At 49.6% G+C, this 18,555-nt stretch overlaps 1 protein-coding gene across 4 annotated transcripts in view; it reads right to left on the reverse strand.

Annotated features, from left to right (window-relative positions):
* Rnf220 (ring finger protein 220) overlaps positions 1-18,555 on the reverse strand; it is a 229,267-nt gene that overhangs the window by 210,095 nt on the left and 617 nt on the right. For 3 of the 4 annotated variants that reach the window (XM_075947129.1, XM_075947127.1, XM_075947128.1), the window contains exon 2: positions 11,805-12,545. In XM_075947129.1, the coding sequence (XP_075803244.1) occupies positions 11,805-12,429 (625 nt within the window). In that variant the 5' untranslated portion in view covers positions 12,430-12,545. Of the gene's footprint in view, positions 1-11,804; positions 12,546-16,908; positions 17,175-18,555 lie in introns of those variants that run through there. The other variant, XM_075947130.1, reaches the window with a different exon arrangement.

The following is an 18,555-nucleotide window of genomic DNA, read 5'->3' on the forward strand; positions in this document are numbered from 1 at the left end:
TCAGCTGATCGGCAATAAGAGAGGCAAAGGGGAAACGACTGGAAGAGGGACCAAGGCAGAATTGGGGATGGCGCGGCTAGAGACAGCTGGACAGTCCCCAAGACAGGAGGCTAAAAAAGGTACTGTTGGTCCCCAGAGCCTTCATCTTCATTCTAACCTCCCAGAATTCCTGGGTAGGATACAGCCTACCCATTCTGGTTGGATCTAGCTCGCCTCCCTTTAAGACCAAACTCCTTTGTAAAACCTTCCCATCCATCTTTCATAGAAATCACTTGGAGAGGCTCCTTCTGAACTCACAATGGTTCAAAGACTCAGAAGAGCACGTCCAGTGTGGGCCCTGGGAATCTGCATTGTGGGGGACAGTCCTGACCCTCTCTTCTTTCTTTCTCCCACCACCACAGGTGAAATGAAGGAGCAGTCTTGATAGCACATTTGTGAACCCCAGACATAGGGCTGGCTCCCTGTCCTGACATCCACAAGCTCACAACACCTGTTCAAGGGTCACTTTTTCCTACGACCACATCCTCACTGTTCACCTTGTCCACGAGGCCCTCAAGAAGAGGAAGTATGACCAAGTTCTCTGACTCCCCTATACAGCACCGGGCAAAACGCTCTGCACGCAGAAGCGCCTACGAAAATGCTATGGATGGAGAGAGATGATTGAAGATAAGAAGCAGGGAAAACCACAGCGGAGCTGGTGGAGGTCCTGTTGCTCTTAGTGTGCCTGTGTGCCAGGCCAGGACAACAGTTTGCTTTGCTTCCTTTTCACTTCTTCAATGCTTGGCACTAACCTTCCCTGTGAAAGACTGAGCAATGCTCCTCCCATTGGAAGTTTTGCCAGGAGATGGTTCCAGGATTCCAGGTGATTAGTGAAGGTCAATCAGGCGAGCGAGTGCTCTAAGTCTGAGACCTAGCATATCTCTGTGGGGTACCAACTGTAGACCTGACCGTGAACTTCAGTAAAAAGACAAAGACCCCTATCTACCTGACTAAATGTCACTGGGGTAAGCCTTCCTTCTCTGCAAACAATTGCTTAATCTTTATTCTGTGCCAAGCTTGGTTCTGGGTTCTGCTGGGTCTTCTGGTATTAAGATACATGTCACCAAATACTATTTTATAGTGTCATCCTTAGAAAGCTATTTTTGGTTTGGTTTTGTGTTCTTTTGTTGGTTTGTTTGTTTGTTTGTTTTGAGGCAGAGTCTTGCTATGTAGCTTTGGCCAGTCTAGGGCTCTCTATGGAGAATCAGGCTGGTCTCAAACCCATGAAGATCTACCTGCCTCCTGCCTCCAGAGTGCTGAAATTTAAGGTGTGCGTCACCATACCTAGCTTATAAAGCTACTTTAAAATCAGCGATCTCTCTGATGCTGGACCTCAGAATAATCTAAGCACCAAATGGATACTGTTGAGAGGACCAGAATAAGGTAGAATAAGGTGGTTATCGGAGGTCACATCTCAGATCCTAGCACGGAGAAACAGTATTCTCAATTTATCTCAGGATAATAAATCCATGCCGGCTCTGGAATTCTTTCTTTCATTCTTGGATGCAATATTCCATCCAAAAGAAGCGAACTGTTATATCGAGCTGCTTTGACTAAGTAATGGCCTGATTTTCAGATAGCAGCTTAAAAGTGGCCTGCTTCGGAGAGACCCCCGAATCTCAGCCGAGATCAGACACTCCTACTTCTAATCCCATGGTGGCTTAACTTCTCCAGCACTAACACTTTTCCCAGCCCCTTCAGAGGCTAACTGCACTTTTAGCTCCAGGAAAGCACAAGATATGATCATTCTGCTCACCATTCCCTTCTCAGCACAGATGCCTGGGAAATCTGGCTGAACGATGAAATCCATCAATGGATATACTCCACTTTCTACTGGTGATGTGTTCCGCCATCGTGGTGTTTTCCACCACCACCACCAACAACAACTGTCCCGAGGAAGAAGCCCTGTGCCCTCCCCCCCCCTCGCCCTGTGCAGTGCCAATATCTCACAGTGATAAAACCGTGCTTCCTAGGACCACCTCAGTGCAGAGATCATGACCAATGCAATGCTCCAAAAGTCAACAGAATGTCACCAAAAGCCCCAGAGAGCTTGCCAGCCATGCATGAGTCACAATGCCAGCTGTCACAGACTCACAGGTCTCCTTCAAGTGACTCAGCTTCTCCTGGTCAGAGCTCTTCTCCTGAAGAGGTGCTGCGGTCATGGTAGCAAGCACCCTCTTAGTCAGGGATAACAGTAAAAGGCTGTCCATATCACAGGGGGACGTGAGAAAGAAGCCGTGTTTGCATGCCTGTGGTCAGGAAAGGGTTAACCCCTCACACGTCTAGGTTCCCACCCCCACCCCACCCTGTAAATCAACCTTGACTGCTGCTGGGGTGAATGAAGCCCCACCAGGTTGGCCTGTCAGGAAGGAAGCTCTGCGTCCAGACTTCTGTTGTTCTAAGGATTTTTTTTTTTTAACTGTTCAGGAAGGAAGCCAAAGCCTAGGCCCTAACTGCAGCCCTGCTGATTCCTTCCCCCAGCAAGTACGGCTGCCTTCACCTCTGAAGCCACCTAGACTCCCCTTTCTCGCTTTCTGACGAACATTCTGGCACTTGGACTTCAGTCTCAGAAGATTCCCGCTCTTCAAAACTGAAAGTGAGCGGGTTGTGGTGGTGGAGCTGTGATTCCAGCTTAGAGGAGGCTGAGGCAGGAGGGTCGTTACAAGTGGCAGGGCAGCCTAGGCTACATTGTAAGTTCCAGAAGAGTCTGTGTAGCCTGGTGAGTTTAAGACTAGTCTGGGCTACAGAGTGAACCAAAACTCAAATACCAAATACGTAAAATCAAGACTGCTCAGTGTTTCCCTTCTCGCCAGCCACACACTTCTATGTCCGTGTGTGGAGAGGGAACAGTGACAGGGGGGTAGCAGAACTTGGTGGTCCTTGATCTGTGGAGGTTCTGTGGCCCCCAGGAGGGAGCTGAACTGCTTCCTTAAAGGGAATCAGGAAGAAGCTTGAGGAGACCGCTGGCCACAGGCCTCTGATGGCTGTCACTGATGCATGCCTATGTGAGCAGGAGACCTTCCAAATATTAACTACTGTCCCCAACCACAGCAATAAGCACAAGGCCCTCGGGTAGAGAGATGGTCTTGTCCTTTCCCCGCAGACCTGCAGAGTCATTCTCTGGTATTCCCTAGCCCCACGGGGCTTGCTTTTGACAAAGAGAAAAGCATTGACTTTATTTGTGGCCCTGAGTAATGGCCAGCCAGCCCTCTTTTACTCCCCAGAGAATGAATACAGGCACTACATGCATAGGAGGCCTGTTCCCCCTCCCGCCTAGCGCTGCCCTCCCTCCCCCTGCTAATCCCGCCCTGGCAGCCCCCCTACCGCAGAGCTGTGGCTGTATTTCTCTCCTGACCTGCAAGGCCCCTCCAAGCCCCATCCTAAGCCTCCCCCAAGCACAAACGATCCATCATGCTGTGGGACTGTGACACACACAGATGGGGGAAGGTCCACAGATTTGTCTCACATAGACAAGAGGGTGAAAGTGTCTGCCTAACTTAAAAAAAAAATCTCAAGACATACTAAAACCCTGGAACTTTAAATTCTAACACAAGTTAAATACCACTATTGCAAGTCTCATTAGGCATGTTCTAAACCCCATCACTCACAGATTCTAATTTGTGATTTATTTCCAATACTATCTGGTGAGACAAAAATCTGGAATAAGAAAAACAGCATGAGGTTGAGGTCCTTTGACCTGAGCCACTGCCTGCATCTCTAACCTAGTCAAGTCCCTTCTGGACCTGGAGACCCAGCGTCTCTGACTCTAATATTAACTTGCTTGTGAAAAACCCCTGGGTTAATCTTGGTGGCTGGGTGATAATAAAGGGAGGTGAAGCAGCTGGCCATCACAGAGAAAGGCTCACCAACCTCTCTCCCCCCCTCTTTGTGCAGTGCCATAAGGCTTGAGTGGGTGACAGAGGGTCCTCTGCACATGCCCGATGTTAATGACCCTGTGCTCGCTACATCCGGATTTCTAGCAAGGAAGAATAATCCACCACGATGTCCTGGGAATGTTAACCATCATTACTTATTGAACACTTAATGCTTAGCTATATAGTTAGGATCGTTTGGTCTTTCACAGCGACTTTGTTAGTTTGTGTAATTCCCAATTAGCAGGTGGGAATACTAAGGCCTGGCCAGGTTAAGTCATTCACCTAGCGAGGAAGTCCGAGGGTCGTGACTCGGTTCTGGAGGCTGCGTTCACCCACTGCTGTATCCTATTGCCTCTTCACCTGCGATGTGAAACACGTGCAAGTTGAAGCTCAAAGGGCCCCACACAGTTTTTATCCCTCTAACAGGTATTTACTATGCTAGGCTGCTCTGGCTTGATTTAAATCAAACTCCAGAAAAGCAAGATCGAATGGGAGTAATATAGGATTAGCTGGCACCTAAATGGGAATCATATACCTGAAAATAAAGCAAAGGCCTTCCCAGGGCTGCGCCTGCCCCCTCCCAGTCTCCCTCCAGAGCTCTGTCCCTGCTGCTCTGAGACAGATGCAAAGCCACAAAGGGAGACAATGCTTATGAGGTGAGCCACATGAGGCTCACTGAGCATGTTGTCTCCTGATGCCGTGTGGCAAGGCCCCGGCATTCCCCTCGGTTCCGGACTGACCTTGGAATATCTGAATTGTCGCGCGGTTCTATGTGCCTACATAGCTCCCATATTGCAAAACTAACTTCCAACTTCAACCAGGATCTATACAGAAACATGGCTTTAAATAGACACCTAGAGGAGGTGAAGAACGTAGGGTTTGGGGCTCCACCATAGGGGTGATATTGTGGAAACACACGAGGAGCGGGAAAGAGACTCTATCTTTAAAGTTCCTAGAAGGTTAGGAGAGAAAAAGTAAATTTCAGTTACTTTTAGTTATGGGAGTGTTTAACTACCCCACATCATCAGTAAAATGAGTCTGTATCTGAGGAAAAGATTTCAGAAATCTCCCTACTTTTGTGATCATCAAACTCAAGGCCTAAGGCCTCCTGTCTTGGCATGAGCCTCCATGCTTTAGGAATTAGCTTAGTCCCACAGCACATAAGTAGCCTACCGATGGGAAAGTCTAGATCATAACCACCATCCAGATATCTGACCCTAGTCTAGAACTTACTCAGCCCTTTAATGTGCCTGGCACCAATGCCACACACACACACACACACACACACACACACACACACACACACACACACACCTTTCTTAACATCAAAGCCAAAATATAACTAAGATTTAAAAAAGAAAGTTTAATCCTTTGGGTAGGGCTGGAATGGGATAAATTCCTGCTGTTTACCTACCAGGCTTACCCATTCCAGGCCTTAACCTGGAAAAGGTATAATAAAGTTATTTATTTATTTATTATTTTGTTTGATTTTTGTTTTGTTTTGAGACAAAGTCTCTCTACATAGACCAGGCTGGCCTTGAACTCACAGAGATCTGCCTGCTTCTGTCTCTTGAGGGCAAGGATTAAAGGCATGAGCCACTTTGCCGGGCATAAAGTTCTTTTTTTTTTTGCAGAAAATTCTTCTCTTTCCTCCAAAGAAAGAGATATTTAGCAATCCCCCACCTGGAGCACACACTTTGAAGATAAAAACACATTCTGCTCAGTCACAAATGCACAATTGAAGTGATACTTTTGAAATTTGTAAGGCATGTTGGCGGCTGAATAGCAATACATTATCCTTGAGTTTGCAGCTGATCTTTAGGAGGGATAAAACTGGTGCGGAGAAATATGGCTAACGTGTGAGAAAATTCAACTCCAAAAATTATGGTTATTTTGGTGTTAAAATCGTGTGGGTTTTACGATGACATGTATCATAACCCCAAATCTCAAGTATTTAGAAAGAATAATTCCAAAGTGTGGTCTGATATTTATTAACCAGATGCATGTGGTTTATGGGTTAAAACCGAGGGAAAAAAACATTAAGAATTTCAACTCGATTAAAGGTATTGTCACTTTAAATCCGGAGTATTTGCAAAGGCTACACTTTATCTTGTGCTAATACTCATTAACCAGATGGAGGTAGCTAATAAGGGGTAACAATAAGAAAAAGCAATATAAAGACATAATTTTATTTTTCAGTTCTCTCCTTCCTGCCTGAAGAGAAAAGAAGGTGGGGAAGGGGAACAACTTTGGATTCAGTGTGAGGTTTTGTTTTGATTGTGCGGTTTGGTTTTGTTTTCAAACAACAAAAAAAAAGGGGCTACCAAATAATCAACCTGGGGCCGCTGACCGGAAGGCTGTTCCGGACAACTTCCCGTGGGAAGAGTTCCAGAAATTGCCCTGACTTTAACGAGTCCCGCTGTGCTGGCTGCGAGCCTCCCAGCGTCAGAGGCAACCGCGGCTGCCTCGCCCGGATACCAGCAATCCTGCAGATACACCAAGCCTGGGCTTGGGAAACACTCCCTGGAATATTTCGCAGATTTGAAAAGCAAGACGAAGGGGAAAAATTCTTTTTGAAACTGAAAGGAGAAGCCTCAAATTCCTGCTGCCCAAGGGAAAGCTGGGGCCACATGCGTGTGCACAAGCCCACCTCGGGTCCCCACGCCCTCGACCCCACTCCTGGCTCAGAGCGCCCCCCAAGCCCTGGTCTCTCCGGCCCCGCCCGCCCCACGGCCACCCCGCACGCGCGCGTGGAGTCCCAATCACTCCGGGACACCCGCTGTACCTCCCGCCCGGTCGCTGTCATTCCCCAAGTCTGTTGAGAGGAAGTGATTCCTAAGAGCGATGTGGGCGCGTGGGGACTTGGAGGGCGGGGAGTGGGGTGATGAGCGGACCTTCCCCGCGCCTCGGGGACCGCGCACCGACTTCTTATTGATGAGCGACGGCGAAGTCGCCCGCGCCCCTGAAAGTGTTTGTGGACCCGCCTGGGCGGCGAGCGATGCCCACTGAGTAGTCCGCCCCGCGCGCGCGTCCCCGCGCGTCCCCGCGCCCTCCCCCACGGTCAATTACCAGCCACCCCGGTGCGGGCGGCTAGGCGCTGGCTGGCGGCCGCGAGGAAGCGGCAGCCCGGATCGCTTCTGCATGACAATTGACGTGAGGGAGGGCGCTCGGCAAGGAGGGAGGACGGCCCCAGGGTCCGCGTCTCACCATGGTGATGAGGCATTCCCTCCGTGAGAGGCGACCGCGGGCGCCGGTCGAGGAGAGGGGCCGCCAGAGCCAGCCCAGGCGCCGGGCGAGCCGCTCGCAGAGCAGAGCCAAGCCAGGCCAGATGGCTCTGCAGCCATCGGGGACCGCTCCCGTCCAGCCCGGCCCCACTTTAGCTGTGCAAACATTTCTTTATCCCAACAAGACAATTAAACCCAGGAGCATGAAAGGAGTATCCGTGGCTGTGTTGGGAGTGAACAACCACACACATCACAGGAGTTCTTGCCCCGCGGGAGAAGTGGGTGGGAGGAAAACCCAAAGCAGCTGAGCGCATCAGGAGCCTAGATCTGGGTAGTCAGGACCTGAGCAGTTAAGATACAAGCAACCCTCTGACCCTTCTTTCTGGTCAGTGGCTAACCCTTCACACTGGTTATCTGCTCCAGCTGCAGTCCAGAGGTGGAGCCAGGGAACTAATTTTCCCTGGCCACTCCAATCCCAGAAGCCTTGGAAAGTCTCCCCTTTATCTCACCCCTCTGACATCAGCTAGCTTTCCAAGATGCCTTTGGCCTAGGTGGCCTAGGACAGAGGGTTTTCATTGACACATGTCTTTATAAAGACACATCTAGAGTGCAAAATACCATCTCCAACCAGGGCTCTGGGGACCTGGGTCCGACTTTTCAAATGTATCAAAGGTGAGCATCAAGCAAAACAGACAGGAGTTTCTGGGCGATCTCAGGTTTTCTGCCTACCCATGAAAGTACCTGGCCACAGGGATGGTCCAAGCAGAGAGGACCAAGCAAAATCCTGATGGGCAGTGCCCAGTGGCCTTTCCTGGGGTGAGCCAGAAGGCAGGGCCAGTCACAGCTCCACAGTTCTGAGTTCTCTCATGCCTGGGGTAGGTATGCATGCTGACCAAGTCCAGTCTGGGATTAGATAAGGCTTGGTCAAAGATTGTCTGTCAGGCAGGAATCTGGGCAAAGTGGTGGCCTGAGGAAAGCCATCAGGAGATGCACAGGACCAGACCTAGAGTACACAGCGAGAGAGTAATAAATGCAGGGACTCTAGCACCCAGCAGCACGCGGGACTTACCTTCCCTTCTGCTGTAAAGTTTCCTTAATGACAAATGTTTATTTTAAAGGCCCTGGGAAACACATCTATAGACACTTCATAAGGAAGACACAACATGGGCCATTCGTAATTGGCCCATAAATTTTCGCGTCATTTCCCTGGACAAGGTGCCTTGGGGACTGGTTCAGGGAATGACAATAAACGGGAGTTACCTCAGTCCCCTTCCTGGGGAATTATGAATCCTCCACGAACAACGAACAGTGTCTCACAAAAACACTTCTCCCATTTTCCAGGGCAAGTAAGTCAGTCGTGCAGAGCAAAGGCCTCCTTGTTCCACAAGGCCCAGCACCTACCTTGGCATCACCTGGGAAGCCAGGTGAGTAGACAGGCGAGCGAACCGGAATCATCCACTAGAAGAGAGGACACTTTACCCAAATAGCTATACTTGTGTCTTTTTTTTTTTCTAAGCACATTTAATCACAAAAGCAATCCTGCCTATCAGCTCTCCAGTTAAGGGCTGAACACGTGTGTATTACACCATGTCTGCAGGCGTCTTTCTGAAAGGCATGTGGACGTATCTGCATATGGATGCAAAGCGTGAGCAGGAGGTGGCTGCCACAGTAAAAGCTGTCAGTGTTTCCATTATAAAACCATTCCCAACAACCTAAAACACAGTCAGAAAACTTCTACACCCAGTAAGGGACATGCACACCCACGCTCGCCCCCACCCCACTTACCAACAAAGCTGTAAACGTTTTGAGGCTAAATTCTCCTTTAGGACTTTTACTACTAATATATAATTAAAACTTTAAAAAAACATTCTATGAAAAAATACTTGTCTGATGAAAACTAAAAAGAATTGAATTAACCATCTCAGAAATTAATTCTAAATTTTAATAACTGACAAGCCAAAAATATACATGGCTCAATTTGGCAATGTGAGCACACGCGTGGCATCGTGTGCCTATGCTCTTCGGAGCTGTCTGCTCTCTTCTGCCTCCCACCCCCACCACTGCCCCATCTGCCCCTGAGCTCGCTCTCCCCCTTTGGAAGCAGTCTTGTATACTGTCATTCGATTATCTGAAAAATATTACTTATTTCAAAACGGTTCTGTAGGGAGGACCCGAAAGGCATCTAGTGGGGATAATCAGGCCTTCTAACGGCCCTTAAATATGTATTTACATAAAACAGACCATAAATATTCTGACACACGTCGGTGTGTGACAGGAGCCAAGAAAGCCGCTACCCACTTTGTTGTGGTGCTCTTCTCGCCTTCCTTGAAGAAAATGTCTCTCCTCTCCTCCCTTCCAAACACTCAGAATCAAAAGCCTAGGTGTGGTCCAGTCCAACACCTGCAAAGGCAGCTATCCCACCTAAGGCAAGGAAGGGGAAGGTAGCACAAACCCAGGGCCACCACTGGGGAACAGTCTCCTCTTCACTTGGTGCCTTTGTTTCTGGTTAAAGACTAGTCATAAATGCGACCCTAATAATCTGAGTGTGTGCAGGACTCTTGACTCCCCACCTTCCCACAAGCTTGCTGCCTGTGTACGAGAAAAAGAACGCAAAGCACTCTATAAAGGAAGGATATTTTAAACAAAAGGAAAGAGGATTCCAATTCCTATGACAACTTGAAATAAAGAAGTTTCCCCATCCTTCTGATCAGAATCCCATTAATTTCAAGGTCAGAATTCCATTTCACTTTGGGAGACAGACTCATTTAATTTTTCTCCACCCAGGCGTATTCCTGTGTGAGGGATCCATCTCCACGGGGGATGGCACCACCATACAATGCAAACCAGGCAAACAGAAGAGTTATGGCTTTGACACTCAGAGGGGAATGGATAGCCACATCTATGGGTTCTGACTTGACTAACAAGCTTCCTCCTGCTCTGGGAGTCTGACACCGGTTTGGGCTAAAATGATAACAAAATAGAGACAAGCTGGGCGCATGGGTGAGAAGAAAGACGTCCTGACCTCCAGATGGGTACCACATATTGGTTTGGAGAGGATTTCATTTTCAACTTGTACTTGGAGGGAAAAGTGGGGAAGAACTGGTCACACCCTAACTCAACACAGCTTTAACGGGGACCGGGAGGAGTCCTGTTGCCAGGAGCCTTCTCCACTCCACAAATGAAAACTGAAACAAACTAGAAAACCAAGCCAACACAAGACCACGCACCTGTCTGGCAGGTGCACCCAGGGGGCAGGATCACAGCACACAGCAGTCAACAGAAAGTGAAAAGGTGGCCAGCCAGAGCGCCAGGGCTTCCTGGCAGTTCTGATGACACGTAGCCACGGCTTTCTCCCTGAAGTGGGAAGGTCTGTGGCTAACAGACACTGACATAAAAAGACACACTCTCAACATATTTCAAAACCAAAGAGCGATGGATTTACAAGGCAGGTTGATTTTATGGTGACTTTTATTGAAAAGGTACGCTGGGTGGAGGCAGATGCCTTTTAGCACAGGAAAGTTAACACAGTGCCTAATTCAAGGAGACAGCCTGAGGAAGCAGGGCCGACAGGGGGGAAAGCAGCAATGTCTCTATCACTCTCCTCGGCATCATAAAGAGAAGAGAAAAAAAATGGTGCTCGTGTTGGTGGTTATAGAGAGGACAGAAGCAGAAAGAAAAAAAGAAAAAAACAGAGGAAAGGGGAGGCAAACCTCAGATGTAGTTTTCTTAAGAAAATAAATAAAACGCAGCAAATCTTAGAACAAAAGGTTGGATGGAAAAACACCCTCAGTTCATAAATTCTCACCAGGCTTAAAGAAAACTGTTCTGTCTACACACAGCCCCAAAGCTTCAAAACACAATTATTTTTTGATTATATCGGAGCAGAAGATTGCAGGGTTCTTCCCTTCTAGTCCTACAAGTTCCCTAGAAAGGTTAAAGTTCCAGTGATTAGTGAATGTAGCCAGAACCTACCAAGGCATGGGAGAACATGAGAAAAGCCATTTCATAAGCAGAAATTAGTAACAGTTGTGAACATCAACCATGGGACACTCACACAGCAATGTCTATTCCTAAAAGCTAGCCCCAGGCTAAGCATCCAGCAAACCTGTCAAATCCCAAGAGAAGTCAGCTTTGCGGCCCTGGGATCGCAAGGAAAACACAGCTGTTTGAAATGCTTTATGGTGACCGACGACACCTCTGTCCTTCTGTGAGAAATAACCTGATGCAGACAAGAGCTGAGAGTTGAGGAAATAAAATCACGTGGGGTCTGCTGGCTACGACACAGAGGAAACATGAAAAGAATAACACTGTCGTCGGGGAACCAGATGAAGAGAGCAGAGAGGCGGGATGGACCCGTTCCCTGGGGCCCCCAGTTCCCTAGGAACCTATGTATCTATGACACCCTCTTCCCTCCACAGTCTCCAGAGAAGCCAGCCAGGCCTGGAACTGAGACCAGTCTGCCTGTGCCTACCATTAGAAAACCTGAAAGAACTGGCTCACTGATCCCTGAGGAGAGCTAAGTAAGCATTCACCATCACAACTATCACAAGGGACACACTTGGCCTCTCCCAACACTAGGAGCATGTGCAAGGCTGCCAACCTGTTGAACACTTCTGCAAAGCAGGGCTTACTGGGGGCGGAGAGAGGGCTCCACCCAAGTACTTACATCTGTCATTCCGATCCTCTGGGCTCGAGGATGTTTCCCGGTCAGAGATGAGGCCAGACACAGCAAAGATCTTCTTCCCAGTGTCATCAACTTTAAGTGAACCGGGGGAGCTGGATGGCAGCTGTGCCCCAAAGTCATATTCCTTGCCATCTGCATCTGAGAAGCGCAGGTGGGGAGACTCTGTGTCGTGGCAGTTCTTGAGTCTCTTGGCTGGCGTAAAGGCTGACTGATAGCTCTCCCGGTCCTCCGTGGAAGCAAAGGGACGGAATGCCCCCACACCACTGTGATTTAGCATACTGATTGGGGTGCAATCTAGATTTGGGGGAGCAAACTGAGGGTGTAGGTGTAGCAAAGAAGGGGGGAAATCACGATTGGCAAAAGTGCCCGGCACCCCACCTTGCCGATGGTACATAGAGGCAAAGGTGTAGGAGCCATTAGTGAAGGGAATATGAACGTCCTTGTCTACTGAGACAGGTACACCAAAGGGTCGGGGCTGCTGACAAGGGATGGAGGCATCCCGGCTGGCCTCGGCAGTGGACGCCAAGACCATCAGCGCTGGGGATGCCAGAGGGTTGGGGAGATAGGATGAGTTCTCCATCTTGAAGGCTGCCCGGTGTAAGTCCATCGGAGTCTCTTTGGATGGCTGGTGTCACACAAGAAGCAGTCTTCCCTGGGAGGGAGGCCGACCACACCTTGGATCAGGGCAAGGATTTTTACTGGGGAATCATGCCCTTCGAAGACCTGAAGAAACAGCAAAGAAGGAAAAAGAGGGGGAGGAAAGTCAGGGGGAGGTAAAAAAAAAAAAGGGAAACCCCAAGTGATTGAAACACCATCCTTCTGGCTTACAGATGCTCGGGCAAGAGACACTGCAGGCTTTAGGAGCCAGTGGGCAGCAGCAGCAGACCGTTTTCATTCAGGAAAATCAATAGACAACTTACTGTGATGTACGCGTAGCTGACTTTGGTCCCTACACGTTCCGGGTGAAATGCGCCTGAGCCCAGCAAAGAAAAAAAAATCATAAAACCTCCAAATACAATATTCCCTGAGCAAATGAGCTTTGGAAGGCCAAGCCACCCGGTAGATTAGGTGTGTGTGTTGGGGGGAGCGTCTATATTTTAAAGGGCTTCCACCTGTGAACACCACTCATGGCAGGCTTGAGAGACCAGGCTCTACATATACGACGCCCCATATTAATATATTTCTTCATCCTTATACTGCAGATCCCTATATCACACCCAGTTAGACCACGAGCATCTGTATGTATGCGCTGGTACAGACTGTAAGTGCGGCTAAGTCACATACATTGGCCAGTCCGTACACATACATCTTCATGTATCACCCGAGCCTGTCCCTAGAAACGAGTGCCATGTGGACATATAGCTGATATATGTTGTTTTTGATGCACAACCCCCTCTAACCACACAGACCTCCTATTTTTGTCTTCTAGGAAGAAACACCACCATCATCAACAAAATGCCTGACACCTCTGACTATTTCTGAAAACGTAACTGGTGGCTTTGGCACATGCTCTCTTCCAGGGCAGCAAAAACTGGATTCATAATTCTGGTTACTAATGCAGCCATGCTTAAGGAAATTTGTAAACTGCCTTGGATTTACCATTAACATTTAGAGCAAAATGTTAACAAAATTTCTGACTTGTTTTGTTCAGTTTATTGGCCCAGGCAGAGTTGATGTCCAATAAAGGCCCCCCAGAACAAACTGGATCTCAGAGAGACCTCTTCCAGCTTCCCCCATAAAATTAGGTTGTACCTTTTCATAGCCACTGATTTGGTTTCTAATATACTAAGTGGGGATCGAGGGAGAAGAACGGTATATCAAAAGGCAGGGTAATATCAGAATAGCAGGACTTGCTAGCTTCAGCTCTATATTCTCAGTGGAAATGGAACAGAACTTAAAAGATCCGAGCTACCAATCCATTACATATTATAAATTGAGAGTCATGTCAAAAATAAAACTGATCCCCTCCCTTTAAAAAGCCCACCTCTGTAGTGGAACATCTTTGGTATTCCCTCAAGTAGAAACCCTCAGTTAACTGCTGATGAACCCCCCGTTTAATGCAGTACTGGAAGAGTATTTCCTTCTCCCATCCTGTAGCAGACATGTCAATGACTGTTATTAATTGGGAAGATGAGTGGACACCATCAGACTGCTTCCTCATTTGGCATCTCTCCTTATAGACATCATTGCTAAATTACCAGATTATGTATCTCACATTAACGGATTTTTCCTCTCTTCCAAATTTTAAATAACTTTCCTGTCAAGTTATAGCAGGGTAGGGAATGGTCTGCCAAGGACAGCCAGTTAGCTTGACAAGTCTGGGATTCTGTTCTTGGCTGTTTTCAAGTCAGATTAATGGTCCCACAACATGGAGGCTCTGAAAATGGGTCGAGGGCTGTTCCAAGGGGGTCTACACAGCTCTTCACAACAGATAGGAGTAACTGTGTGTCTATCCAGCCACACACAGTCCATCCAGGAGGCTGGCTGAGGGAAGGGACAGATGTAACACCCTAGGAGTGAGGGGAAGAATGTTTTTTCCCCAAAATAACTCCCCCCAAGAATTCACTTTCCATTTTTACTTCCTAGATCACCTCATTATGTTCAATGAGTTTCATAAATTAGCGATCTGGCGGCAGCACCGGACACGCCAATAGAATGCGGTGAATCACTCAAACCTGTGAATTCATTTGAAAACTTCATTACACTGAAAATAAATCAACAATATTTTTCCAGGCCACATCTCCTCTGCTCCGTTGTGTGGGCGTTGGTCTCTGCAAGGGAGGAGGGGCATTTTTCCTTTTCCCTTTCTTTCTTTTCCCCCTCCTCACATTAATAGTATGGATGAGGCTTCAGCAGACCACAGTCATTATGAAAATCTATAGTTAATACACTCCCAATGTCAAAATGTCATGGGTTTAAACACAGAACCCAAAATAAGAAAACTAACTGACCCTCTTAATTAAAAAAATATGGATCGTAAGATAATCAGCTTGCTGGCGCATTTGGGTGGCTGTGAAGAACCGGGCAGAGAGAAAGTAAGTAACTGGTACTTTTCTGCCTCTATGCTGATTTTTTTTAATTTAGCACTTCGTGCAAATCCAGATTAAAATAACTCCAGCTATTGATCTGAGCAGTGGAATTGACATTAATTTTAGTTCACTTCTCACTTTGCAAAGGGATCAATAGGAAGTAATAACAGCTGACATCCCCGCTGAAAGGAGGAGAAAGAAGGGCTGAAGACAGAAATCGAAAAGCAACCAAATAAATCATCAGCTACTTTTCCACGGCATCAGACAAACTCCAAACAGATTGCAAAAAGTCTTTGTTGAATTAACTAAACAAGGAGGAGGGATCAATCCACGAAGATAAATAAATTGTCCGGCAGGCAGTGAGGTTGGACAGAGGGACCAACAAATAGCGAGTTTTTAACATTTCAAATCCTTGACGTGATGGGTTTGGTTCTGTTGGTTCTGTATGTACGCGAGTTTGTTTGTTCCGCACACCCGACCTTGGTTTAAAGTGGTTACAAAACGTCGGCTAACTGAATAATTAGTGAGATTACTAATTGCGTGGTTAAACATGCCAGAACCAAGACAAATGAAGAAGCTGGCTTTCAGAATGTGCAATTATCTGAGACTGGGCTGGTGCGTTGCGGTCCGCGCTCTCCGATGCAAACTAGCCACTTTCGTGTGGAAAAACCGAAAGCCAGACAGAAAGTTCCAGCCAGTGAACTGACTCCCACTCCTGCCTAGGGTCGGGGGGCCTCTTCACCCGCTCCGGGGATGGCAGGGCAAGGAAGCGGTGTCGCTGCTGCTGCTGCTGGTGGTTGTTGAGAGCCAAACCCACTTGGAAATGACTGCCACAAAGCAAGCTCTTTCCCAGTGCCGAGCTCAGGGCGCCCACCAAACTAGGAGTCTGCTGGCAATTAAAATGCACAGGCAACGCTCCTCTGCTTATTACAACAGGTGACATTTTTGTGGTCTCTGAACCGTTTCCAAAAGCCATGACTTAAAATAATAGAACAAATTAAACGATATTTTTCCTTTGCAGAAATAAACTTTTAAAAAATTAACGGGCAACTTAAAAAGCAGAGAACAATGGGAAATGAGGCTAGAATAGCGGGGGGGGGGGGTTGTGAAGCATGAAGGAAAGATTTTTTTTTTTAAGTTCACAGACTTCGCTTGAAGAGAATTCCCCCGCACACCAAATGCCCAGCGGGTATGTGGAAACACCGCCCTAACAGAAATTTTACCACCATGTGCGAAGGCTCAGGGAGCAGAAGGCTAATGCGGCTCCCAGGCTAGGGCCAACGCCTGAGATTCAGACTCGGCCTGGTAACCCATGGCACATTTGGATTTAGACCCGGATACTGCTTGGCCATCGGATGCGAATTCGCGACAACCTGACCGATCCTAGAGCACGCGGTAGCGAGGATGCTGAGCGTGCGGGTGCAGATTTCAGCCACGATTAGTCTCAACCCAGGGGTAAAAATAACTCTTTTAGGGAAAACGAGGGAACAAGAGGAGAAGGAGAAACCTATATAAACTTGGGGTCAACGGCTAAGCCAAACCCACCACTCGATAGCCTGACCCCTCTCGCTCTCGCTTGTCTTTGTACAAAGACCCCAACAACCTCCGCTCAAAACAGTTTTAACTTTGGGGAACCAAGGCGCCAGTCCCGAAAGAAACACAAGCCCGGGGACCTAGGTCTAAAGGCGCACATTGCCTGGGGGCAGGCGCTGGAAGCAGCCTGCTTTGGACCAAAGTCCAAGGACCCAGAGCCCCTAAACCGCCCCACCCCGCGGGTGACCCGGACGCGGTGGCCGCGCGTCCCTTTAGCTGGCGGCCACAGACTCCTCCACTCCGCTCCGTTGCCAACGAGGGCGGGTGCGGAGCCTCAAGGCCCTCGCGGTTTTCGGATTGCGGGCGTGGGGTGCAGCAGGTAGGCTTCCTCCAGTCACCGCCCGGCCGCTAAAACCCGCGTGGCTGGAGAACAGGTGTGTCCCGGCTCGCTCCGCGCCCGGCCCCGGTGGAGCGCAGTCCTTGGCCTTCCCCCTCCTTGCCCGGAGCGCAGTGAGAGAACTCACGCCACTTAGCCCCGGTTACTGCCGGCCGGGAGGGATCCGATCGGGAAACGCCCGCCTCGTTTTTTCTCGATGCTCTTTCTGCCTTTACCCCCTTCGCTCATTTTCCCTTTGCGAGAAAAGCCGGGGGGTGCAGAGCCCCAGCCCGCTCTGCTCTTCTCAGTCTTTCTCGCTGCTTACTCCCTGCTCGCCCCCTTCCCCCCCCCCCCGACTCCAGCCCCCAATTGCCTCTTCTAACCGAGGCGGGAGGTAGGTCGTGGTGGCAGGACACCGTGAGCAGAGAGCGCGGGTGCTTTCCCTTTCTGCTGTTTCTGAAGCCGCAATAGAGCACAGGCGAGAGACCTAGGACGACTCAGGCCACCCAGACAGAGCCGCGCCCCATCCGGGTGGCCCTGGCCCTAAGCACTCCAGCCATCCTAAGTGCGTCGGGCTCCCAGTCCAGGCCCTGGGCCTTGACTGGAGCGGTGACCCGAATCAGAGAAGGCAATGCGTTCGTAATAGGAAGGGAGAATGTGTTCACTGCTTTCCAACACCCCAAGACCCCGTCACCTCGGGGTTTCAGCACCCCTCACGGGGCACGGTCACCCGGGCCTCGAGCTCTTGCAGGGGATACCGTAGCGCAGGACGAACCTCGCAGCCCTAGATGGCCTCACCACCGTGGGCGGCCTCGCCCGGGGGGCCATACGGAAGCTCTCCGCCCAAGTTTGTTGTGCCCTGGAAGAAAAGCCTTTCTCTTACAAAGCACAAAGGCGAAACGCCCAGGCCGAGCCCTGAAAAGCCCCGGGTTGGGGGTGGGGGGCGGCCGGAGGCTCCGGAGCGCGGTGGCTGGTCCCGGCTCCGGACGGAGAAGGTCGCTCGGCCCCGGGTGACGAGCGCGGCGGCGGTGGCCGCAGGACTGCAGCAACCGGCGTGCTCGCTGAAAAGTTTTGCTCTCAAGTCGGGAGAAGAGAAATTGTTACTCAGTTTAAGGCAGGTAGAAGATTTAAAAAAAAAAAAACACTACGAAAAGAGCAAGGAGACCGATTTTACAAGATCGTCCTCCGGCCTCGCTCCTTAGAATCGCTGGAAGAGGGGATCCCGACCCCCCAAATCCCAGGAGACCAGCACGGACCGCGCTACTCCAAGGCCTGGCCAGTACACCCCGGCGGAGCAGAGAGTTTACCGGTTATATGTAGCACGGTTCACCTCAGTGGCAGCACCTGCCTTCTTCCTGAGGGCGGAGGATTCCCCATCCCACCCCCACGCTCTCCTACCACATCCTTCACACCCGCCCCCGCCAGGAAAAAGTAAGGCGAGCCTCCGGGGACCCCCAAGGCTCCGGAGTCTCCCGGATACCCCACTAGGTCGGCAATGTGTTGTGCGGCTGTGATCGTTTCTCAACGGATCGCCCCCTTTCCTATCCCGCCTGCTGCCTCAGATTTCCCACTGAGTACCACCTAGCCCCGGCCCCGCTGGAAATCACAGCGGGGTGCACCACCGGGCTGCCGGGCAAGAGAGCTTACTCGCGGTCGACCCAAACAAAGTGGAATGGGGCTTATAAAAAGATGGAGAAGTCCTGCTCTCTTCCCCTGGCTATTCCCCTCACCCTCCCTACTTGTCCAATTCCAGCGTCTGGTCCCTCCCCTTGCACCCCCCAAATAAAACACATTA

Source organism: Microtus pennsylvanicus, chromosome 13, assembly GCF_037038515.1.
Source record: "Microtus pennsylvanicus isolate mMicPen1 chromosome 13, mMicPen1.hap1, whole genome shotgun sequence".
Taxonomy (NCBI): Eukaryota; Metazoa; Chordata; class Mammalia; order Rodentia; family Cricetidae; genus Microtus; species Microtus pennsylvanicus.